The sequence below is a fragment of the Mus caroli genome, unplaced genomic scaffold (assembly GCF_978045245.1).
Source record: "Mus caroli unplaced genomic scaffold, Mus_caroli_1 scaffold_12, whole genome shotgun sequence".
Taxonomy (NCBI): Eukaryota; Metazoa; Chordata; class Mammalia; order Rodentia; family Muridae; genus Mus; species Mus caroli.
In genome coordinates, this window is record NW_028227267.1 from 83,412,962 (window position 1) to 83,439,019 (window position 26,058).

At 42.2% G+C, this 26,058-nt stretch overlaps 1 protein-coding gene across 1 annotated transcript in view; it reads right to left on the reverse strand.

The window, feature by feature from the left end:
* Window positions 1-22,807, reverse strand: part of Diaph3 (diaphanous related formin 3) — a 475,768-nt gene extending 452,961 nt beyond the window's left edge. The window contains exon 1 of the mRNA XM_029469353.2: window positions 22,611-22,807. Coding sequence (XP_029325213.1) covers window positions 22,611-22,727 — 117 coding nt within the window. The 5' untranslated portion in view covers window positions 22,728-22,807. The remainder of the gene's footprint in view (window positions 1-22,610) is intronic.
* Between the last annotated feature and the right edge of the window lie 3,251 nt (window positions 22,808-26,058).

Below are 26,058 nucleotides of genomic sequence, written 5' to 3' on the forward strand. Positions count from 1 at the left end.
GCTTCATTTCAAAATGTGACTTCCCAAACAGAATTATCTCCCTCCACATGTAAGCACGGAAACTCTGAGAAGACCTTAACACTGGCGAGTTCCCCTAAAAAATGTAATGTCCAAAAACAAGTCCTTCAAAGCTACAGGAAAAACACGTAAGTGCTACTCAGCAAGCACAGACGCTGTAACGTGACAACTTTCTATGTCATACTTGTCTGGTGTGTGCATTCAAAGCTACAGGAAAAACACGTAAGTGCTACTCAGCAAGCACAGACGCTGTAACGTGACAACTTTCTATGTCATACTTGTCTGGTGTGTGCAGTAGGTGAGGGGTCGTGCGCGCGCGCACGCGCGCGCGCGTGTGTGTGTGTGTGTGTGTGTGTGTGTGTGTGTGTGTGTATAGAGTGTCTGTGTGATGTGTTTATATGTAGGACATGTGAGCACACATGCATGCCACAACAGGCATCTGGTGGCAAAAGAACAGCTTCAGGTGTGAGTCCTCCCCTTCCACCGTATTGGAGAAAAGGTCTCTTGCTCACATCTGTGTTCATTCAGCTAGCCTGACCATGGATGGCCCCAGGAGGACCCTTTGTGCCACACATCAAGGTAAAAACACCAGGATTTATAGACTCACAGCATCTCAGCTAGCTTACATGTGTTCCCTGGATCCAAAGTCCTGCTCTCAACCTGCACAAGCAGCATTTTACCCAAAGAAACATTCTCCCAATCCTCAATGTTAATATTCAACTTGAGTTGTATTATTATTAATACACTGTCTGGAGGCCTGTGGATCTGGCTTATACACTTATAAAATGAAGACTATCTGCTGACTTAAAATTGCAGACAGCAAAAGAAAAGGACTAGCTCGAAACCCTCAGAGAACTCTGTGGGAGTCTGACCTTATTTTAGTATATAAAAACAAAAGAGAATCATTCTGAATTGTTAAGGGGGAAAAACTGTATAACAAATACTATATTATACTGGTACTGGAGGGGCTGGATAACCAAGACACATTTAAATGAAGCACTTGTGCTTGCTAGCCAGCAACAGCGACTTTTACCATCTTCCAAGGCAAAGTAAGAACTGCATGTGTCAATCAGCTCCTGAGCACCACTTGCTGCATCTACTTCAAGAAAGAAAAACTAAGGCTTATTAAATGGACGCAGCTAAGAACACTATGAAAAAAAACTAACAACCCAAAGTTATTAGGGTTGTATTTACCCATGAAAAAAGTAAATAAAAACTTAAAAACATACAGTTTAGGAAATTAATGTGACTTTTTACATTGGGTGTGTGACCCGATGTGTTCTTGACGCTTTATGGCTGTGGACCAGAATAACATTGCTGATACTAAAATACACACAGTTCTGTACATAGGACCACTGGTAATTGGCTAAATGGAAATGAAAGGGCATAAAGATTCTTTTCCTAAGCCAAAACCTCACCCTTTCTGCTTGGTCCGATGTTCAACTTGCTAATTCTATTTTCTCCCTTAAATGTAAGGGGCATGACTTACAGATAGGTAACAATGCTTTCTACTAATGACAGTTCCTAGGACAAATGGTCAAGAGGGTCACTGTGGAATTAAAAGAGAAAAAAGGGGCTTTTATAGGATTTTCTTCAAAAGAACATAGGATCCAAGAGAGAGGGAAAAAAGTAGAAACACAGAACATAGGTCTCTATACTCCCATTTAAGCAATGCATCAAAACTTTTATTGAAGATAGTACATGCTGTCAAAAGATAGATTTAGAACTTTCAGAGCATACTGCTAAATGCTGTGAATATCAAGAGGGATAACGACACAGTTCCTGCACCATCAACAGCTACAAGAAAAATAACAAAGTCAGATAATACACAAAGACAGATACGGAATATACAAGGCACCACCATGCACACCCCAGAGGAACATGCAAAGAAAAAAGATTCCAAGCTATAGTCCAAAACCTTAGCAATCTTTATAATTAGAACACACAGCCACCAGACCTTGATGTAACTGTCTTTTGTGAGACTATGCCGGGGCCTAGCAAACACAGAAGTGGATGCTCACAGTCAGCTATTGGATGGATCACAGGGCCCCCAATGGAGGAGCTAGAGAAAGTACCCAAGAGCTAAAGGGGTCTGCAACCCTATAGGTGGAACAACAATATGAACTAACCAGTACCCCCAGAGCTCATGTCTCTAGCTGCATATGTAACAGAAGATGGCCTCGTCGGACATCATTGGGAAGAGAGGCCTCTTGGTCTTGCAAACTTTATATGCCCCAGTACAGGGGAACGCCAGGGCCAAGAAGTGGGAAGGGGGTGGGAGGGTATGGGGGACTTTTGGGATAGCATTTGAAATGTAAATGAAGAAAATACCTAATAAAAAATGTTAAAAAAAAAAAAAAAAGAACATGTCAGCCATTGAGTATCAACCTAGCAGGACTACATGAATTTGTTGTTTTCATAAAGCCAAATATGACACTATTTATATTTGTACAATACAAAGGAAAAGGAAAAGGAAAAGGAAAGGAAAGGAAAGGAAGTTAGTTGGAGAGATGGCTCAACAGTCAAAAGAGTGCACACTGTTCTCTCAGCATATAATCAGGCTGCTTACAAGTACCTATAAACTTCAGTTTCAGGGATTCTGACCCAGAATTTAGACTCTGTGAGTGTTGGAATGCACTCACGTGTTGCACAGATAAATACACACACACACACAGACACACACAATCTAAAAAGTAAAGTAAAAAAATCTTAGAAAAAAATCATTTGATACATAAATAATTGAGTATTACACAAAATCATGTCATGAGACGGCATGGGAACACATGCCAGTAATCCTAGCATTCTGGAGACAGCCTGGGCTAAAGAGCAAAAAATAAAAGCAGACCCAACACTATTTGGTTCACAGACTATGAAATGGCAGCTTATTAACCGAGCAAAGAAATGCCTGGAGGGGGAAACCCAAGGATCGGTCTTCCCTTAATTATATCCGTACTTGGAGAGGACACGTTAAAGTGTTGTTCGTATTTGTTTTGAAGTCTACACTATTCGGTTACAACACAGGTAACAGGAATGTGGACTTTAACCTAATAACATTTCTAATCCACATGCCTGTGTTTATCTTAATGTCAACACCAATTATAAAGAGTATGAAAATAAAATATTACTTCTAACCCTGTCGCAAAACACACCTACCAGGTCATCTCCCAGACAATCACAGAACTACAAAACAAATGTGAAAATATCACTCTGCAAGGTCTCTGGATTTAACATCTCAAAAAGGTACAAAAATAACACTGTGGCTTTCCTTCCCCTTAGGGCAAGAGTAAGGCTGGCTCTCTGCTAACATGAAGAAAAACTTTTATGTTGGCTAGCTCTTTGTGCAGCTACGGAGCATGTTTTTAGTCTGCACAGAGAAAAGTCAGAGAGATGTTAGGGCTTTCTCTGCAGCCTCTTTTAATCATTCATTCACACTGTAATCCTGTCCGGCTCAGAAAGACAATCACACCATCCCCTAACCAGGCTTCGCTTTTGTCACAGAGGACCATGCCTCCCTCCGTCGTCCATAATCTCGATTCTGTGCAAAGAGAAAAGATCGGCGTTCAGAAGGCAACATCCAAGAGACACCAAAAGAGGTTAGGAAAAATGCATTTTACCATAGTGCAGCCGAATCTTCAATATAATTAATATATATCCCTGCTAAGAAGGCCCACACCTACAGAAAAAAATAGCCAAGAAGGACAAATTTTGTTTGGACCTTCTGATATTATACATCACTGTATCTGGGCACCTAACAAGTTATCTTTTAAAAAATTCAAATATAATCATAATCTTCTCTCAATGAACTCATTCAAAAGCTAAATACAGAAGCTAATTCTAGTAATGCAGTTTTAAGTCTTATTTTCAGATTTTCTCTTCAGCCGTGCCTGTTCTTTAAATCTATACTATCAGATCAAAAGCACTTCCATGATGCATCCAGGGAAAACGCTAGTCAGGCCTCTGAATCACTTTACAAATGGGTTCAGTTCTAGGTTAAGAGCAGGGTTCCATGAGGGTTTCCATGTGGGGAAGGATGAAAGGCAAAGATCTGCTCTAAGGGAAAACGGGCTGGTTCCAGAGCATCCACACACCATGGAGCTCACCCAGGCCGTGCGCCCACCTGATAGCGCTCCCGCCTACTAGGCTCTGGTCCAAATCGGGAATTGAGAGTGAATAGTGCTGAGGCCAACACAGCACCACAGATTGTTTCACAAACACTGGAGGAAGATTCTGCTTCTATCCCAGCATCACCTGAAGGAAATGTGATCAGACTGAGTGGGTGAAATGAACTAAGACAAGCCCAATGCACATTCTCTATAGCCTGCGAATCCTTCCGACACTCACACCGAGAAGCAGCAAGCACACGAAGGTTACACACAAGTGTCCATCACCGCGATACTACTTTAAAGAGCTAAAGCTGCCATCAACAAAGATTACCAAAGCGGGAGGAAGAATGAGTGCACAACAGCCCTGCTCTCCTGGCCACGCAGCAGAAGCCAACCAGTCGAGACCATTTTGTAGGGCAGCTGGCTCAGGGCCTTCTAAGAAGAGGGATGGGTCATGTGGGTGGCTGCCTTCTTCCTTGGGGTTAAATGAAGCACATCTTGATCACTTAATCACACCATGGTTTTCAGATCCGCAGCTCTCAAGAACCAAAATTATTTTCCTCAGTCTGTTCTTGTCACTGACTAGGTATCCACATGCAGTTGCGAACACATTCCATGATAGACAGGCTGTGGTGGGTGCGGGGAACTGCCCTACTGTGATCTTCCTGATCACTTAACTTGCAGTAACAAGCTTAGTTCACCTGCTTAATGAGAAATCAGAGGCCAAATGACATTAGACAGGGAGTTGTGGGGCACAAGATATGACCTCACTATTCTGACTCAATAGCCCTTTTGTGTGGCTATACAGAGCGGCAAAATGCTCACAATTTGGTGCACGGGGCAGGTTACATTTAAAACTATATGCAGATTATTGCAATTTTATTGATGCACAATTTTGTTTGTTTGTTTTTGTTTTTGTTTTCGAGACAGGGTTTCTCTGTGTAGCCCTGGCTGTCCTGGAACTCACTCTGTAGACCAGGCTGGCCTCAAACACAGAGATCTGCCTGCCTCTGCCTCCCGAGTGCTGGGGATGCACAATTTTTTCGAAAGGCAGGCATGATTTTGTATATCTATAATGTAGGACTGGAGACAAGGCTTTCATAATCTTACACATTGGCCCAACTGCATGCAATGCACATTTTTACAATAAAAAAAGCTCTATAGATTTTACTATAGATAACACTTTTTCACACTGAAGGAAAACTAGTGTATTTTCTTTATAAATAAAAATGTATGCATTAGTAAAAAAAAATGGATATCTAAAATATGACTAATAAATATTATAAGTAGATTTTTAATAGGCTGGGTCTTAATGCATATTTTCCAGTGTGTCAGTATATACTAAGCACATTATTCATTTGTTTTCTAATTCACATATAAATTAACCAGTCTCAAAAAGCTCCTTGGTTCTGTGAATTATTGATGTTGTCACCTGCTAGAGACTTAATTCCAAGAAAAATATACGAATCACTACATCACAAGCACAAATCCTTTTGACACAAATTCAATTTCTGTGGCAACAATAATACATTGACTTAGCTTATTTTTATATTTTATGACACTTATTAATGGTACATATAAAAGAAATCTATCATTTTTTCCTTATTGTAAACATAAACGGCATCATGCCATCTTGAGAAAGTTAAGGTAAACACCAACATGCTGACTCTCCTGTTACTGCAGTAATGTAAATGAGGACATGATTCCCAAGTCAAACAGTGGAAGACAGGATTCCTGAAGGTCTTGTCTCATAATATTGTTCCCATCATACAGTATAACTAGGCTGTCAACATGTGCAGGACATTATATTAAATACAAAGAATACTTCATCCCTCCCCAAGACCTTATAGCCAAAATGCTTCAATTAAAAAATTAAAATTCCAAATGCAGAACTGGAGGAGGGGGTAAGTCCTCTAAACATCCAATAACAAAATAGGGTTCCTACTTGGTAGCTATATATTCTTAAACATGTGCTAATTAACATGCAAACCTCATAGCAATCATCTATGACCAAAGTCAAATTTATACATAAGTTAAAGCTTGCAAAAAAGATCCATTCATTCTTTTAAAAGAAAGTCCTAGAATATGCATTTATGCAAATGTTTATTAAAATGGCTATATTCTGACAAGGTATTCAGCAATAAATAGAGTTTTATGGTTTTGTTGTTTACCCTACAACTTACTTTATATTAGTGAAACAGATCTTTTAAATACAGGTAAAATTATAGAGAACATTGGAAGCCCCTGAGTATTCTGTGAAATGACAAGTAATGTTTCGACCATAAGGGAAACCTAGGTTGCACAGTGCAATTTTACATATGAGGAATTGGAGCTAGAGAGAGGAATTGATGATGGTTAAGAGTGCAGGCATGCTCTTCCACAAGATGCAGGTTCAATTCCCAGCACTCACATGGTGGCTCACTTCCACTATAACTCCAGTTCCAGGGGATCTGACACTTCTGACTCCTGCGAGCACCTGCCCACCCATGTGCAGAGCCATGCAGACACACACATAACTTAAAAATCAATATGAGAACTAGGACTAAGTGGGGTCTGATGAGGAAATGACACATGAACAACCTAAAGGACAAGTCGCAGGCAGGCCACAAGGTTAGCTATCTGCATGTGGGAACAAGGTTTTCAGATGCAAGGAACAGCCAGAGCAGGGCCATTAAAAAGGAATGTGGCTGGAATCAGGTAGCAAGCAAGCCACTGTATAGACTCAAGCGTCCAGTGAAAGCAGCCTCAGCTCAGCCCTAGCCCAACTTAAGGACGAGAGCTTTTATTCCTCTAGTCACAAATACTGTGCATGTTCAAAAAACACTTTACACATAATCAACTTAAATAATATATAATTCTCAAATCAAATCACTATATTATATAAGTTACATGGTGGGCAGTTGTTCCTGTGCTTAAATAATCATTTACTTCAGAGTCTTTTATGTGGCTTGTTTGGCCAGAGACATTTACTGCTTGTTTGGTTAAGCTTCCAGAGTCATTTACCAAAGACATTAGAAATACTCCCCAAACACTAAAAGCCAATAAAAGCAATTTTGGGACAAACTCAGCTAATTCTGTAAACAAAACTGGCTTTTTAATGTAGGATTAGTCCAAAGGGCATAAGGAACAGCCAAGCTTGTTTAAAGAAAAGAGGGTAAGGGGAAAATACTTGACAATAATTTAAACATAACTCCGAAGAGCCCTTAGAACCATGACCAATATTTCTAAGACGTTCTCGCGTCCTCACAGATAGCTCTGGCCATGAGGACTCTCAGAGAGCCCTGCACCAGCGGTATTGGCCCCTGCTCCAGCTCTGATACCTTCCTTCTGCAGTTACCAATCCCCAAATTACTGAAGCATCAACAGTTTATCCTCTACTCAATAATTCTACACATAAGCTTTTAACCTCTCTAGCTTATGCTCTGGCTGGCTATCATAGTATTCAAACAATGGATCTCTGACACCAAGAAGTTGAAACTCCCCAGGAATCTCATGTTGAGAGAAAGAAAAGGGGAGGTCTGAGATTTCACACAATTCTGATAGTGTCAGATCAGCTCGGTGGACACACTGAATCCAAGGCACTGACGGTGGGCAGGATCACAATTTGACAAGAGCATACCTATGCATATGTTCTGCCTAACTTCAACCTAAGGCTCATACCCAGAACACAAAGGTGGACTTGGAGATAACCAGTCATGGAACCTCTTTTCTTCTCTTCTCAATGTGACCACATCAAATCAACCTTTCCTTTCACTATAAATTGTGTCTCTCATTGGCCTCCCTGATTAGGGCTGCCAGAATCCAGGTTCTAACCCCAACCGTATGGCAAGAACTCCACATCAGACTGGCCAACCACTGCACTTCGCTCTCTGAGTTCTGAGACTACCAGGTCTTGTCCCTCTACTCAGGCTGCTTCTAGCATTCTACATGCATTCCTACTCACCTTTCAAACACCTCTGCTTCAGAAGGGCTCCCTAACTTCCTCTTATCAAATGTGCCCCTATACAAATAGCAACTTTCTATGAATTGTGACAAAGTACTTACTGCACAGAAGCCAAAGAAAGCCAAACCACTCCTGCATGGGCATCCTATGCTGATAACCACCAACTTTGCGACTGTGGGCACTTAACTGCCTGAACCTCAATGTCTCTCCCATTCCTGGAGAGTCCCTGCCCACACAGCCTCTGCAGGAAACTTGAGAGAAGCGGCCATGAAGGTTGAGGCCACTGCACCTCAACCAATTTCTCCCTTCCTTTCCCCTAGGATCCTGGCACAGATTACCTTACTTCATTAAAGTTCTCAAAGCAAACTTTAACAGTGTCTCCCAGCTGAGGCCCTGGAATCTGTTTTTATCCTGTCCTTATTATTAAATGTGTGTCAGCTTGTGACCCACTAGGGCAGTAGTTCTCAACCTGTGGGTCCTAAGCCCTTTGGTGGGGGGAGGGGAGGCTCTAACAACTCTTTACCAAAGGTCACCTAAGATCATTAGAAACACAGATATTTACGCCATGATTCATAACAGTAGTAAAATTACAGTTATGAAGCAGCAACAAAAATAATTTTATGATTAGAGGTCACCACAACATGAGGAACTGGAATGAAGAGCTGTAGCATTGGGAAGGCTGAGAACGACTGTTCTACAGCATGTTTTTTGTTACAGCCACTTTATTTGCTAGCTGTCGGTTATGCCATGTGTCCTCTTCTCAGCTGCTGGGACCGCTCACATTGTGTTACAGTTCTCTGGAACTCAGGTCTCCAGGCTAGGAACTCTAAATGATCTAAGTTTCTCAATGCCATCCATCCCACTTCTATCTTCCCATAGCCCTTTGTTTATAATTAATTCCCTTCAGACCCTGATCACTAGTTGTTTTATGGCTTACTGTGTATAACTCATCTCTTACTCTTAATAGCCCCTAACCAACCACAACATAGGGAACATTTATTAGCCCCCAGATTTCTACCCAGCTTAAAATGAGAATCATCTGAAGTTGTTTCCTTTTTTTCTCTGATATGCAAACACCTGAGTAAACCCCCCCCCAAAAAAAACAAACCAAATCAAAATACTCAAAGGTGAGCCTTGCCCTAGATTGTCAACTCTCCCACCTGACTGTGATATAAAGCCAAACTAGAGATCAGCAAGTTAGGCCAGCTATTTGCGAGTGAGTGTTCTAATTCCCAGATGATCATGATGGAATCTGAAAATGCATATGGGGGATAAATGTTGGTTTATCTGATTGTGTACACCACACCTTCCCTACAGTGCCTCTCATGAAAGTGAGCCCAGCAGCCTTTACTGTGGACACAGCTGACACAAGGCACAGACACCCAAGCAAGTGTCCTCTGGAAACCTGTGAGTGTCATGGGCATTGCAGTCTCCTCTTTCACTGGCCATGGGCATATATACATACCTGGGACTGAAAAGCATCAGACCTGGCTATGTGAACCAAGAGGAGTGAGCAGTATTCAGAAGGGACAAGTTGACTACGTGGTTGATGAGCGAGAGAAGTGAGAACTGCTGACTTTCAGTTCTGGGCTAGAATCCACCATGAGGACTAGCAAGCCTTTGTTAGATTCCTGGAGCTATGCACTCTGACCTTACAATTCCCTTTCTCCGAACTTGAAAGAGATACCACAAAGTGACCCGGTCCTTTAAGCCAAATGGCCTGAGACTAAGAATGTAAGGTTGCTAAATGTCCCTTAGGCTCCCATATGACACCGCCTACCTTTTCATCATTGTGGCCACTACTTTCTGTATACTTACTGCGATCACTAATACACCAGCTGCCCTACAAGCCAATTATCCCCATCTCAGAGATCAGAAAATTGAGTAGCACAGAGGTGACCTGGCAGAGCTAGTAAGTGGCCAGTCTCAGAATGGCATCAAGGCCAACCTAAATCAGGCCTGGGCTCATTCCCCTTCCCACGGTCCCTTGCAGCTATAACAGACTACAGCAGTCACACCTACAGAGACAGTGAAGATGAGGCAGTTTCTGAGTTAATGTCAACTGAATAGGCTAAGCAGAATCCCAAATGGACGGTTATTCGGTTGGAACAGCACTAAGCACCAAGGAGAAGAACTTCAGAGAAAGGTATAACTCCTGTAAATTGACCAGCATTAGTAAGAACACACATTTTGATGAGGGATTTTCTCCCTTTGTTTGATGAAGTTGCTCTCTGAGTTATATAACAAAAATAAAACGAATATCAGAGGTTTCTTTACTTCTCACATGTATGCACATATGTTGTATGTGGCAATTTCTTCTGAAACCAAAAGCTTCCATCTTGATGAGAAACTCATTAGGACACAGTATGTTAATTAAAAAGGTGAAGCAAATGGGTGTTCTACCGCAGCAGTTCTAACTTTCCTCATGCTGCAATCTTTAATGCATTTGGTGACCCTGGCCATAAAATTATTTTGTTGCTACTTCATAACTGTAATTTTGCTGTTGTTATGAATCATAATGAAAATATCTGTGTTTTCTGATGGTCTTACGCAAGCTGTGTGAGAGGGTCGTCCCACCAGGTCAAGAACCACTCTTCTAAAGGGCAATGAACACAGTCTATCTCAGGAAGCTGTTGGACTCGGGAAGTAAGCAACTCAAAGGCTTCAAGAAGTCCCAATGGCCCTCCCTCCCCAAGCACATGCAGCAATAGACTGCCTGCAGACCAACCCAAGCACCCCAGAGATCAACAGAGCTGCCTGAGATCTGCAGAGCATCCTAGAGGAGCCGCAGGCCAGCTAAGCTGCCTGAAAAGGCGAACCACTTGTCGGGCCTGGTATATAGAGAACTATGAAGCACAGAAACTCCCTGGAAGGAGTTTAGAGCTTCCACAACCCAGCTAAATACAAGTTTGAGGCCAGTGTGAGCTACATTACCTCAAAATAAAAAGTAAAGGGGCTGGAGAGATGGCTCAGCAGTTAAGAGCACTGACTGCAATTCCAGAGGTCCTGAGTTCAACTCCCAGCAACCACACGGTGCCTCACTACCATCTGTAATGGGATTCGATGCCCTCTTCTGGTCTGTCTGAGGAGAACAACAGTGTACTCACATAAGATAAATAAGCTTTTAAAAAATTTAAAAGATAAAATAAAAAATTACAAAGAAAGTTTATACATCTATACAAAAGGAAATCTCATCTACTGATGAAGGAAAAAGAAAGTGATAATAATGTTTAGCACAAACACTAACAAAAAAAAAAAAAAAATACAGAGGTGGTGGCCAGAAAGACTTACCAGTCAAGGCCCAGCACTCTGCCAGTGCCCATATCTAGCAAGACCCGTTTCCTGCTGGGACACCTCGGAAGGGTCCCAACCCGCTTCAGATCTACGTGAGAGTCCTGCTTTCAAAGTAGTGTGTGAAGAGATAGTGATTAAGACAGTGCCCAGGCCAGGGTCAGAGCAGTGTAAGGTAGCTGCCATAGTGTTTAAAGCCATGTGATAAGAGCGTGAGGTCAAATAGCAGGGAAGATTTCCACCAGGATACAGCAGCCAGGTTCAGCACAATGACTGCCTGGTTCCTCCACTAGAGTGGAGGTACAGGAGAGATCTGAGGCAAGGCAAGGGAGCCAGAAGTCATCTATTATATTCATCATACATGAGGCTGCAGGAAGCAAGGAAGGTGAAGGCACCCTGGATCAAAGAAAGCTCTGGGGTTACCTTTGTGGAGTAGGGGTTTAGTAAGAAGCAAATGTTGACGGCAGAATTGGGCACGGAAGGAAAGAGAGGCAAGGTCAGGGGTTAAAGGCCGAGATTAAGAAGAAAAGGAAAAAATGCATTCACGGCCCAAATTTCAGGATACATGTCCCTCTCCAATGAAGGGCGGAGTTCCTGGACACAATACCTGTGTCTGGCAGGAAAGACGTACTGAGAGGAGACAAAGGGAGAAAGTAAAAGAAAAAAGTCAAAATGTTCACTAGCAGAGCTCCTCAGAGCCCCTTCCACATAAGCAGTCCTGCACGGCAGACAGCATTTCACAGTGCTGAATGAGGTCTCTGATACTTTGATGTGTCCCTGAAAAGTGCAGCACCAGTAGAAATACTAACAGGGGCCACATCGGCACCGGGAAGCACTCTGTCTAACCTGTGGTAATAATCCCAACCAATGCTCACAACCATCCACATACAGTGGCCATTTCCATTTTACCACTAGGAAACTAGAAACTTGCACACGGATTAAGAATTCCAGTGGGGTGGGGGGATATAGGGAACTTTCGGGATAGCATTTGAAATATAAATAAAGAAAATATCTAATAAAAAAAAAAAAAAGAATTCCAGCTTAAACCTAAACCGTCCCAGTGGTTCTGGCTGGGGCATAGACATGCCAATCCTGAAAACTCCTGGTAGTTTTTACATGCCTTTGCCCGATACCCCTAGACCATTTCATAAAAGGAAACAGACAAGTGGGATATCTAAATTCCATTTCAGCTTAGATTAATCATGAATGAATGAAGAAACCAAGTGGTATGAAGTTCCTAGAGTAACTTGCTTCTCAGTTAGGCAAGCATTCAGATTCTCTAAGCCTTTACCAGGCACCACAGTAAAAGTGACCCTCAGGCAGGCTTATGAGCATATGCAAAAAGGGACTGAAAGCTTATTGAAGGTAACATTCTGAGTAAGAGCAAAACACCTTTTGACGGGAGGCTGAGCGAAGTTAGAACATGGTTTTAATTGGAGACCTTCACCCTTTATAAAGAAATGAACCTGTCACATTGAATTTCTGGATGCAGATTATATGTACTCCATTTTTTTATATTCATTTCTCGGGCTGTCAAATTATTCATTAAAAATGAATTGTAATTGTCATCATGAATTGAATTCTAGCCAAAGTTTCAATAAACAAAAACAGTTTAATTCTTACATCCATAATTAATGTCACCGATGTGAAAACCTTTTATTTAAAATTGGGACGTTACAAGGTTTAACTTTATGATCCAAATAAACAGCCTACCTTGGGAAAATGCAGAAGTTTAAAAAAAAAAAGAAAAAAGAAAAAGGGCTGGAGAGATGGCTCAGCGGTTAAGAGCACTGACTGTTCTTCCAAAGGTCCTGAGTCCAATTCCCAGCAACCACATGGTGGCTCACAACCATCTGTAATGGGATCCAATGCCCTCTTCTGGTGTGTCTGAAGACAGCTACAGTGTACTCGTCATATACATAAAATAAATAAGTAAAGTCTTTAAAAAGGAAAAAGAAAAAGAAAAAACATATTAGAGGGAAATAGTTCACAATAAAATTACCCAAATAGAGTTAGGAGTGGTGGTGGCACATGTCTATAATGCCAACATTTAGAAGACTGAAGCAGGATGATCAGGAATTCAAAGGCAATCTTTGCTATGTACTGACTTCAAAGAAATTTAGACTACACTAGACACTGTCTCAAATAAAATTATTTTAATCAAATACACAATTATGGGTCTTACAATTCATCCATGTAACATAACTAAGGGTTTCAAAAATTTCTACAGCATACCTGGGAGGAAGCAGTGGCATTCTGAACAGGCAGACACTTTAGCCATCCTTTAATTTGTGAAGGTATGACTCGAACCTCACCTACCTGAACACAGCTCAAATCCCTCAGCACACAGAATACCCTCATCAGACACATTACCTCATAGCCTCTGTACTGGCTATTTTTGTGATATTTTCCCTCTTGAAGGAAGAAACTGTTTTAGTGGAGCCCACAGTTAAGAGACTTTTAATTGTAAAAAGACTTTGGATTTTAAAAGAGATGGATATTTTAAAGAGACCGAAAATTTAAGAATATGTAAAGACTGTGGGACTTTTAAAGTTATTTAGATCTTGGGGATGAATAAGAATGTAAGGGTTGAGGCTTACTAGTGATGTGTTTGTGTGTCAAGTTGACAAGGGGTCAATTGTACTGACTATTTTTGTGTCAACTTGACACAGCTGGAGTTATCACAGAGAAAGGAGCTTCAGTTGAGGAAATGCCTCCATGAGATCCAGCTGTAAGGCATTTTCTCAATTAGTGATCAAGGGGGAAAGGCCCCTTGTGGGTGGGACCATCCCTGGGCTGGTAGTCTTGGGTTCTATAAGAGAGTAGGCTGAGCAAGCCAGGGGAGGCAAGCCAGTAAGTAACATCCCTCCATGGCCTCTGCATCAGCTCCTGCTCCCTGACCTGTCTGAGTTCCAGTCCTGACTTCCTTTGGTGATGAACAGCAGCATGGAAGTGTAAGCCGAATAAACCCTTTCCTCCCCAACTTGCTTCTTGGTCATAATGCTTGTGCAGGAATAGAAACCCTGACTAAGACAGCCTCCTTCCTCCTTCCTTCCCATTATTTAATACATACCATGATACTCAATGATTGGGAACAAAGAAAATACTAACTCCATTCACAGATCTACTTTAAAAAATAGTAAAATCAAAACCTGCTTTTAAAAAATAGTTTTTAATTTTAAGCCCTGTAAGACTTCAAGGAAATTACAGGGAGATAATATGAATGAAGGAGAGAAAAAAGGACATTTCCATAGGATTTTTTTAAAGCTTCTTGGTGAACGTCTCTTTTATGATTAAATATATAAAAATATATTTAAGACTGCAAGGTTCTATTTTACCCAAGACACCTATTAGAACTAACCTTCTGACACTCGCTGTATACATCCTTTGCTACTGATTAAGTGCTGACACCATTTTTGTCTCATCATTAAACAAAAAGCTATGCTGGAAAACTTTTGTTTGATTCCAGCACTTTAAATCCAAGCAGAGTGACTTAGCTTTAACAACAATTCATCAATTGCATTAAACTAATGGCGCTGTTAATTTGCATCTTAGTGGATTTATGGTTTTGTTTTGGATTCACATGTAAATCTAGCTTAGTTTGATAGCTACAAAAGATCCACAAGAATATGTACACTCCACTTTATATTTACACATGTATTAATAACATTATTTTTATTATCATTCAAGATGATCTCAGGGTGTCACAGGTTTTTTTTTTTTTTTTTGGTTGTTTCACTTATATGGAGGGTTCATAGTTCCACAAGTCTCAGTTTACAAATAAGTAGCATCCCTCAGAAAGCTTCAGACTTGCCCTAACCATTAGTCCTGACCACAGCCCTGCCACCACTGTCACCTGGCACTGCCAAATACTGTTTCTGACTCTGTACACCCGGAGGAACTATCGTGGTTTAACAAAGATGCTCCAAGATGAGGAAGTTAGTCAAATAGCCAATGTATGTGCATAGTGACCCGAAATACACACAGAAATTCTACTACTACTATTACTATATAGCAAAAGCAGCCAACCCTTTACATAGCAAACACTCAGTGACAGCCAGGAAGCACTGCTCCTCCAGGCCTATACTAACTTTGAATCTGCAAAACTGCCCTGCTTTCCTTGTGAAGAAAGGAAGGCACCTAAAGAGGCAGCTACTGCCTGCAATTGCCCACCTAACAACTGGCACAGTTGGGATCCAAGCCCTGAGAACAGAAGTTACTGCTCATGTTATCCATGTCCCTCCAAACAAAAACAGTAACAAAGAAAGACAGGGAGCTGTGCGAAGAATAAAGTCCACAGCAAGCACTTCCAGAGAGCCTGCAGCAAGGTAACTGGAAACTACATCATCTCAGCTACAAAGCCGAACGTTTTTAAACTCTCAAATTGTCTCCTAAGTTAATAATGACCACTTGCCTTGCAATTTGAGAAAAATTGCTCCCAATGGTAAGGTGTTTCAATGCTATCCTGCTGCTACCGAGAAGACATTACCTTTGTAGATGCTGTTCAAAAAGAGCTCGTGCTTTGATCCTTAATATCCCATGAAGTAAAAGGTTATGCTTAATCTATATTTTATAGATCTAAAAGTCAAATGAGGCTCTGGGATAAACAAGCACGAGTATGTAGCAAGCATATTCCTCACCATTTACTTGACTCCTGCTTTAGATGACGCTATGTGCTTAGTTAAATACAATTCCATTAGTGTAATATCTTGGGGAGGGGGGTCTTGTATTATTCTGCAAACATAAACAAGTTATATACATGTTAATTTACATTCTATATAAAAAGCCCATTTTAAATCCAATTTATAAGGCAATAAATATATAAAGATCCTAGGACACAGCAATAAAGTTATGCCATAAAGCAGAGTTAATTCAAGGCAACAATAATAAAAGCATGACAAATTTTAGCATTCCACCAACTGCACAAAGGTGTTTCAGGTAACATCTGTTCAGAAGCAATTGCTACAAGACAGACTAGATGCAATGCAAGGTTTCACAGTATAATAAATGTATGTCAGTTTGCTTGCTTCATAATTAAAGACATGAGCCTTTGAAAAAAGCAATTAAGCCTTGCTCTAAATCTGAGACAATCATCCCTATGCCCACCCAGCCTTACACTCAAAGAAAAGGATCCAGCCCAGTCTACAAACACCAAGCACTGCATAGCTCTGTTCTCAGCAGCTAACTGTACTCCCAAAAGAGCCACTTGATACATTTTTCATAACTCATGCACTTAAAAAAAAATAGTGGAGGGGTGGTGATATAAGGACCAAGCCTGGATTTCTTACAGCTATAAAACCTCTACCAAAATACTAACCTCCAAACCTCAATATCCCTACGTCTAAAGTAAGAGACCCTGTTCTGCTTTCTTGGGGGGCGCAGGGGGTGGATCTCTTTGGAAGGCTGCATTCTATTCATAAGGAAGAATAGAAAGGGAAGTCTGAGAAAGGTTAGGGCTGTTTCTTAGAAAAACACCCTAAATACATCCTTGCAGATGAAGGTTACTATGGCTAATACATCCCACACAGACTTTTGCTATCATGAAAGTGCCCAAAGACTTCAACTATGAACATTATCTGGATTCTGGATTCTTCAGGCTAACCAAACATCTATGTGTTCTAGGCCAGCCTGGTCTACATAGTTAGGCCAGCCAGAGCTACATAGAGAGACTCTGTCTCAAAAGATGAAGATGAAGACAAAGACGAAGACAAAAGGGAGGGGGTGTTGAGGGGAGGGGAGGAAGAAGAAGAGGAAGAGCAGGAGGAGAAGAAATTTAAACAGATTAGATCATTCCAAGACTTCAACATGATCATCCTTGTAACTACAATACCTGCTCGACTTCCAATTACAATTGGGGAAGAAACATAGCACAAAGTAAATGGCAAAACCCCAAACCATCCAGCAGTTCTAGAGGGCAGAAGTCCCACGTAGGTTTCACTGTACTCAAGTCAGCGTGCTGTTGTCCTCCCCGCTCTCCCCTGCTGGACACTGAAGCAACTTGTGTTGGGCCATAGGCTGGACACAGGTGCTTGGGAGAACCCTGCCTCCCAGTTTCTGATGGCTGCATCACTAATCTGTCGCCATAGTCACATCACCTTCTCCTCCTGTCAGCAAAACTTCACCTCTCGCTCTAATCACCCAAAATAACCTGCCATTTTTAGCCTGCAAACATTACAGTAAAGCTCTTTTTGCCATATAAGGTAACAGCCCAAAGGCTTGGCAGATTAAGGAGACTCTCTCCCTACACCTGATTCCACGAACACCAGACAATAAAGCAAGCCTGTCGATACACACCTGTTCTGATCTCACTTTTTCCTAAATTCTAAAACAAAACACAAGTTGTCCAACTTTCTACCTCTCCCTGCCTCAAAATCTGCCTATGACCACGTTGTCATTACCTACATATTTATTAAAGACATTATTTTTTTTGCTACTGTTAATAGGTTTTAGATGGGGAAAAAAAAAAAAAAAAAAAAAACGTAAAACTTAAACTCCTAAAGTCCATAATAAATGCTGATTAAAGATCAGGACCTTGTGCCTGTGAGAACTTTTATATAACTCATTCCTCAAATGATAAACAAGTCTACTAATCAAACTTTGTAGGAAGGCATGGCCTTGGTCTGAGCATCTGCTCTCAACCCAACCGACCAAACCAATGAAGTTTAATCACAGTAACTGAGTTTGGCTGGTTACAGAATATCCAAACACCAGTTAACTGATTAGGCTCATCAAGCAACTAGTACAGCTACAACCCAAAGACTGACAGCCCAGATTTTCCTATACCTTGTCCTGGTTCATGAATGCTGACCACAATCTCCTTGGAACTCTTCTAGATCTCGGAGCTATCTAATCATTTTCCTTTTATTTTACTCAAGTAAACTCTATTAAATTAATTGGTATAAGGACTGTTCCTTTTGACACTACCTACCAAAATACTCCAATTAAATATATTGGTATTTATAAGGCTTGCTCACTCATAAATAATCCCCCTAAATGGTAAATATACCACAGTCTCAATTGATAGACTCAAAGCTCAGGGACCACTGCAGAAGAGGCAGAGCAAAAACACTGTAAGAGCCACAGTGACAGGATCAAAACAAAACAACAACAAAAAAATCTCACAACCAAAACTGAAGGAATTATAAAGATATAATCAAGCAAGAGCAATCTACTTGATAGAAACCATTAACGACAAGATTTACCCTAAAGGGTGTGAGAACTTTGAAAGACCATCCCTAATTAAAGAACTCCTCTACCCACTTGAATTAATGATTTACAGGTCTTGTGCTGGATATTGGCACCCACAATACAAATGAAGACTTCTCCCAAAAGCCATGTCTTGGTCAATCTGGACCTAGAGACAGTCACTGAGTAGCTGTGTGTGGCTAACAGCAATTAGAAGTCACTGCAAGGCTTTTCACAGCAAGTCGGAAACCTTTCCACTTAGTTCTGTTCTAGACAGGAAAGAGGTCTCGGGGCCAGGTGCTGCTTACAAGACCTAGAGCAGGCTCCAGGGCAATTATTTTACTAAGTCTCCCTCTTAAAGTCTCTACAGAGACCACCCTTCCCTCTCAGCACCTTCCAATTGTGCTGTTCCTTCCTGCCCCTCACGGCTATCTCAGCACCTAAATACACAGTGCTTCCTGTATCAGCCAAGGTGGTTGGTTTGGAAGCAGCACACAGCAGTTGATTCAGCCAAACATCAGACAGGTACCAGCTTCTACTATTTAGACTTATCTAGGAAGATAGGAAATAAGTTACAAAAATTCTTACCCAATTCACAAATGACTCAGAGCCCACAGATTTATATTCAGTAGAAAAGAAGGATTCATTTGTCTGCCTCCTCAACACGGGATCCAGTAGGCACCAGAGGCGGGGCTTAACTAAGACAGGAACCATGTCACCAGTTTACATTCCATGCTACTATTGGCTTGGGGTTTTACAGAAGTGAACAAAAAAAGCAAACTACTAAATCATGCCTACCCTTGCCACATGGCAAAGGTACATTACTTGTTCTAAAAGCTCAGAAAATGACAGTAACCCAATGAAATCAGGCTAACATCACTTCATCTCAATCAAGGCAAAGCCAAGAACTGACTTGACATCCAGCAATAAAGCTGACTAAACTACAGACCAATCATGCCATCCCAAAACAAGAGTGCCATTATGTGGTTATCGGGAAGTGAGGGGCTGAAAGGGCTGTTCAGAAAGCAAAAGAGACTAAGCAATGGGCCTCTGGCAAAAACACAGGTGAGGAGTTAGAGTCCACTAGGAAAAGTAGTCCTAAATCAGCTTCCTCATCAGGCTTCTGGTGGAAACACAACAGCACCTCCACAGAGAAGCACCCCAGTTCAGACATCCCACTGGCTTAACGTGATGCGCTTACTTAAGCCAGCAAGCAGCCATGAAGTCAAGCCAATGTAGATCCGAAGACTGCACACGCCACAGCTATTGAGGAATAAACCGCCAAGGCACAAAGGACTATCAAGAATGCCCAGACGGGTATCAAAAGAAAAAACAACCGCTACAGTCAAATATCCAGAAGAGCAAGATGGAGCTGACATGGCTGATGTCACGTGGATAGAAGAGAAGACACATGTGAAGAAATTACCATGGACACATCCTCCTCCAGAGTCTAGCTGATAAGTGCGGCTCTCACTCCTCAGCAAGGAAACTTCTCTTTGCAACAGATGAAGACGGTTATGGACAACCACAACTGATCAAAATACAGAGTTGTTGTTGTGAAGTTTCCATGGCAAGGAGAACTACCGTTATCAGGAAGACTCTAGAGAAGGATGTGTCCATACGGTCCACTACATGGACTTAGCAGGTTGTATTATTATATTTAAGATTATAAATTTATGCTGGGCAGTAATGGCGCACACCTTTAATCCCAGCACCTAGGAGGCAGAGGCAGGCAGATTTCTGAGTTCGAGGCCAGCCTGGTCTACAGAGTGAGTTCCAGGACAGCCAGGGCTACACAGAGAAACCCTGTCTCGGGTGGAAAAAAAAATAATTTTATACTTTAAAAATACACATATGCTGGGTGTGGTGGCTCACGCCTTTAATCCCAGCACTTGGGAGGCAGAGGCAGGTATCCACCAGAACTGCTTCTGAGTTCAAGGCCAGCCTGGTCTACAGAGTGAGTTCCATGACAGCCAGGGCTATACAGAGAAACCCTGTCTCCAAAAACAAAAACAAAAACAAAAAACCCAACCCACATATATACATAGCAAAAACTAAAGAAAAAGAGGCCATAAATTTAAGAAAGGGGGTGGCACACAGGAGAGCTAAGGGGAGGAATGGGACTAGGGAAAATGATGTAATTATATTATCATCTCAAAACATTAAAAAATTACAATAATTAATGTGTAAGTAAAAGTCTAACTTTGGAGATCATCTAGAACCCCAATTACTTCTAAATGAATTATGAAGTCATAATTCAAATCAAGCCCCACCCATGAACTTAACATTGTAGAGTTCAACATCTTAGAACTTCAACGTGTTGTCTTTTAGACTTCATTTCAGCATGACTTTTAGCAAATGGTATTGTCACTGTGGCATACCAGAGAAATAATAAAAAACACAATCACCAGCCTTCAGTAACATCAAATATTTATTCAAGAACGCTATGTTGTAAACTACAGAAAATCACACTTCCGTGGCAGCCCAGACATGTGCTGAGCACTAACCCAGAAAGTCAATTATAAAAAGAAGAGATGGGCTGGGTGTGGTGGCGCATGCCTTTAATCCCAGCACTCGGGAGGCAGAGGCAGGCGGATTGAGTTCGAGGCCAGCCTGGTCTACAAAGTGAGTTCCAGGACAGCCAGGGCTATACAGAGAAACCCTGTCTCAAAAAGCCTAAAAGAAAAGAAGAAGAAGAAGAAGAAGAAGAAGAAGAAGAAGAAGAAGAAGAAGAGGAGGAGGAGGAGGAGGAGGAGGAGGAGGAGGAGGAGGAGGAGATGATGATGATGGGGACTGGTGAGTATGGTGCAGCGGTTAAGAGCACTGACTGCTCTTCCGAAGGTCCTGAGTTCAAATCCCAGCCACTTGGTGGCTCACAACCATTCATAATGACATCTGACGACCCCTCCTGGTGTGTCTGAAGACAGCTACAGTGTACTTACATAAAAATAATAAACAAATCTTATTTAGAAGGAGGAGGAGGAGGAGGGAGAGGAGGAGGAGGAGATGGCAGCATCTCACGGATCCCTCTCAGAGTGGACAGAATCTATCATGACCAGGTTAACTCTCTCCTAGTCAGTCTCGAACCTAAGCAGACAGGAATAATGAAGCACAACCCTCTCCACAAAACGCTGCTCTTCCTCGTGTTATTTTGATGCTCACTTCTGTATAATCAATCCCCACTTATCGCAACGTCCCATGTCTCTGCTCTCAGCTTTATTCAACTACAAGTAAAAATATTATACTTAGTGATTGATCCACAATCTATTATTTTGGATATAATCATGGTATAAGTTCCTGAAATTGTATTTGACAAGAAAGGGCAAAGCCTGTTCCTATCAATACATAAAAATAATTTTCCCATACTTCTAAGGAAAATTACCAGTCAGTGTTAACTCTCCAATTCTCTTGGACTAATACCAAAATCTACCTACCCACACAATCAGACAATCTGAATGAAATCATCCTCATTACCTAGTTTCCTTGCAGCTGACACTAACAAAAAGCTTACCAGGTGCTAATCATAGCTCTTCCTTAAGCTTTAAGAACGCAAAGCCAACCCGATTAACGAGTTTCAGATACTTGAGGACTCCTTCCAAGCTAAACATGACATTCTTTAGCAGTGACTACACAACCCGCCAAGTTTGAAAAAGAGTTGCTTCAACTTGTAAAAATACGTTCACCTTAAAAGGTTCTTGTTGAATTAAAATATTAGACGGGGGAGGAAGGGCTATCTGCTAGAAGTCCACTTTCTGTCTGTCTGTTATACTAAAGGGATGAGGTAAATTTTAACTTTCTTTTAAAATGCAGAATCCGCCTTGATGACGTCAGTACACAGCCATTTGAACTGTTTTTCAGATACGCCCAAAGAACTGCCGGGTTTCACAAACATCAGGGCATTCGTCCCAGGAAGGAATCGAATCCCGGCTTGTTACTGTGGATCTAAGCGGATTAACAGCTCAGGTCTTCTGAAACAAACCTAGCTCCCAGCTCCCGGGGTTGTCACCTGGGGACCAGGGAGCTGTGGGCCGCGGAAGTCGCCGCACGCTGTGGCTCTGGCCCACACTTACCAACTTGGGTCGCTTCTCCCCGGGCTCGTAGGGGCCAGCGGGCGGCGCGGACGGCAGGCCCTTCCTCCGCGACGTCTTGCTGTCCCGGCCGAGAGCGCGCGCCCGGTGCCTCTCCATCTTCCCGGGTCTAGGTCGCGACCTGATCTGGGGCTATGCTCCGCGGGCTCAACTTCCCGGTCCCACGCCCACTGCGCATTAACCGCTGCACACGGCTGGGCCAATATATCTGAAATCTCCCGCCACCACAAGCAGCCCGGTCAGCCAATCCCGCGCCGCGGAACCGGTGACGCAAGCGCCCCGCCTTTTCCGGGGATGCCAAAGCCTGGGTCTGATTGGCCCTTCTGCCTGTCCATCGCGCTTCTCGCCCTCTGGCTATGCAGGCTGCTTGCCAGATGGTACATAGTAAGGTATGGGTTTGGAAGGAAGGTTGAGCTAAAGAGAGTCTCTAGCAGGGCTTTCCTTGGACTTTTGAGAGTAGGTTCTTGAAAAATCTGAGCCGCAGGCAACCTCTCTCAGTACTGTTTCAGCAGCACTGAATACGAAAGCAACTGATAAGCCCTCTGAGTGGTCTATGGAGATCTCAGGGTCTAGGAGAAGTACTTCTAGGCTCTACTTGCCAGCGCCCATGCCTCTTAGAAGAGATGTTTACCATTTTTTGATTACCGTTTATATAAAAATACTGCTGTCGTCTCAGAGAGAATAGAGTTCATTCTAGAACCAGAAATGAGTGACCGCAGCCAGGTCGTGTGAACGTCGGTTGAAGCACAGAAGAAAGTCATTTCAAACACATTAGGACAGACCTACAGGTGCTACGAGATGCACAGTCTTTGAGGTTGGTGGAAGTTAGTGGACTTTTAAGGAAGAGCAAAAGGCATCACGTGATAGTCGTAGGAATGTTAGATCTAACGCAGCGATGAATGGCTCCAGGTCTCGACAATCATTGGAATTCTAACCTGTCAATTAAGCGCGTAGAATTTTTACAACAGGTGCGGCTTTTTCTGGAACTTCAGTTCACATTGTTGAGCACTTACAGCATGCCTCAAAGCCTAAGCACGTAAGTCAACTAAAAATTAAAAGGAATATGGTCCAAACAATTCACAGTTTAATGTGTTTCACAGGTATTGACACACAAAAAAAAAAAAAAAAACAATGTAAAATTTTAACAGCCATTCTACAGGTTTTTAAGTTCAGGTGGCAATCCTAAATATAAGGTAGAGGAAAGCGTCAGAACCTGGGTTCAAGGCAAGCAAGCACCTATCCCCAATATGCCAAATAAAGACATTAGTAATGAAGAGAAAGCTCTGGAGATCAACTCAGTGTGGCTACACAAGGAAGAGGAACAAATAAAGAAATCCAGGAATCTCCCAAGTGCATCCTTAAAGATATTGATCTTCTGACTATACGGAGGTGATTCAAGCCAAGACAAGTAAACATAAACTATTGATTTTGCTACAAGAAATAGTTCTAGGTATTCCACAGAGACTAGCACAGGGATTCAGAAAGTGAACCTAAGGTTTCAAGTAAGGTTTCATCTACAGCTTTTAGAGGTTTAGGTTTAGTTCTGGTCTTGCAGGTACTATTTGCTCCTTTTCTTGTTATAATGTTAGTTTTTATTATTGTCACACAGATTTTCATCTTCAGTGAGCATATACTAAAGGCAGATTCCAAGAGATTACCAAGGTCACTGGAAGAAGTAGCTGGCTCTGTCACGGTGGACAAGGAAGATGAAGCTTCCATGCTTACCATTTGTTAGCTGCATGGTGTTGGAGGTGATGTGTGACTTCCTTTGCTTCTCCATCAGCAAATACTTCAAATAGGAATGCTTCAGCTTATGTGAGACAACATACAGAAAGCACACAGACCTATCAGTGCGATGCAGCCAAAGACAACCAAGAGACAAACAGACCTATAGTTGGGACAATTTAGATTTATTACAGAATATGTGAACATCACTGTGATGAACCACGAGGCTCTTAGAAGATGATGCTACAAATCACTTGAAAGATCTGCATTTTGCCTAGGTGATTTGAGGAAAACCCCACAGAATACTATTAGGAGGAATGGCCAGGACTGGGTGCTGTCTTGAAGTGGGAGCAGTTTAATGCCCCGGGATATCTTGATGTTTTTCTAGGAGCATGGCAGCGTGAAGCTAAAGCTAACAGCATGGCAGATTCTCAGAGTGAGGAATGGACAATGTCAAAAGACAAAATCCAAACAAGTTTGGTTTTAAAAAGTAATTGCAGCCGGGCATGGTGGCGTGGCACGCCTTTAATCCCAGCACTTGGGAGGCAGAGACAGGCAGATTTCTGAGTTCGAGGCCAGCCTGGTCTACAGAGTGAGTTTCAGGGCAGCCAGGGCTATACAGAGAAACCCTGTCTTGAAAACAAAAGAAAAAAAAAGTAATTGCATTATATTTTCTTTTTCTTCCTTTTTTTTTTTCTTATTCCCCCACCCCCTTCCCTTCTCTCTCTTGCTCTGGCCCTGCTCGCTCCGGCCCCTATATTTTCAATTGTAGAAAAATACCCTTCATCCTATCTATGACAAGGACCGTTCCACTGAGCTGAGCAACAACTGTGGTTTCATCAGCGGGAAAGGGCTAAAGAAAGCAAACCTGAAGCCTGAAGAGCAGACTGGTCTCTTCTCAGTCATTTCAAACAGGAAGGGTTTATTGAGGTAGAAAACTCTCCATGGCTAGGTGGTTCCATGGGCCGGGGAGGGGGGCAGGGGGGGCGAATGAGAGAAGGAACAGATACTATCATCTCCCTGTGCTTCCCACCCGCAGGGGCTCAGTGAGCAGCCACCCTGTTTCTGCAGCTCTGTCTTCCCCCCCCATGACATACGCTCTACCTTGGAGTTAAAATAAACCCTTCCATCCGTCAGTTGATTTTGTCAAATATTTTATGGCAACAAGAAGAAAGTGAGGCATTCAAGGTCAATATTCAGAGCAAGAACCAGGATAGCCAAGCTTAGGCACTGAAGGATTTTGAAAACATAAAGCCAATGATAATGTAATGGTAAAAGGGGGTCATGTTCTAGTTCCTGCAAGCAGCAGAACTCGGCAGCTTCAGCCATGTGGCTCTGGCTCTAGGTTTAAGAATGGAAGGAACTACTGGGAAAATTGATGCTGGTAGCTGGAGCTAAGGAATTAGCAGTGATTAAGAAGAGACCAGCATCACTAAGGTGAAATCTTCTGGAAAGTGTTTTCTGGGAGCACAAAGAAGCTGTGTTCCAGAGATACCCAAGGTTGTACCTCATGCTGCGGCTGAATTTGGTAATGTGTAAGAGTCACTCAGGTGGTACTGCTTGTGAAGGAATGAAGGGATCATGGAGAGAAGCTGAGGCTTAGCACTGTGAGAGGCCAGGGAAGGCCATTGGAGAAGGTGAAGCCTCAGCTGTAGTTGATGGCCCAGGACTGAAGGGGTCATGCAAAGAATTTGAGGCTTGGCAC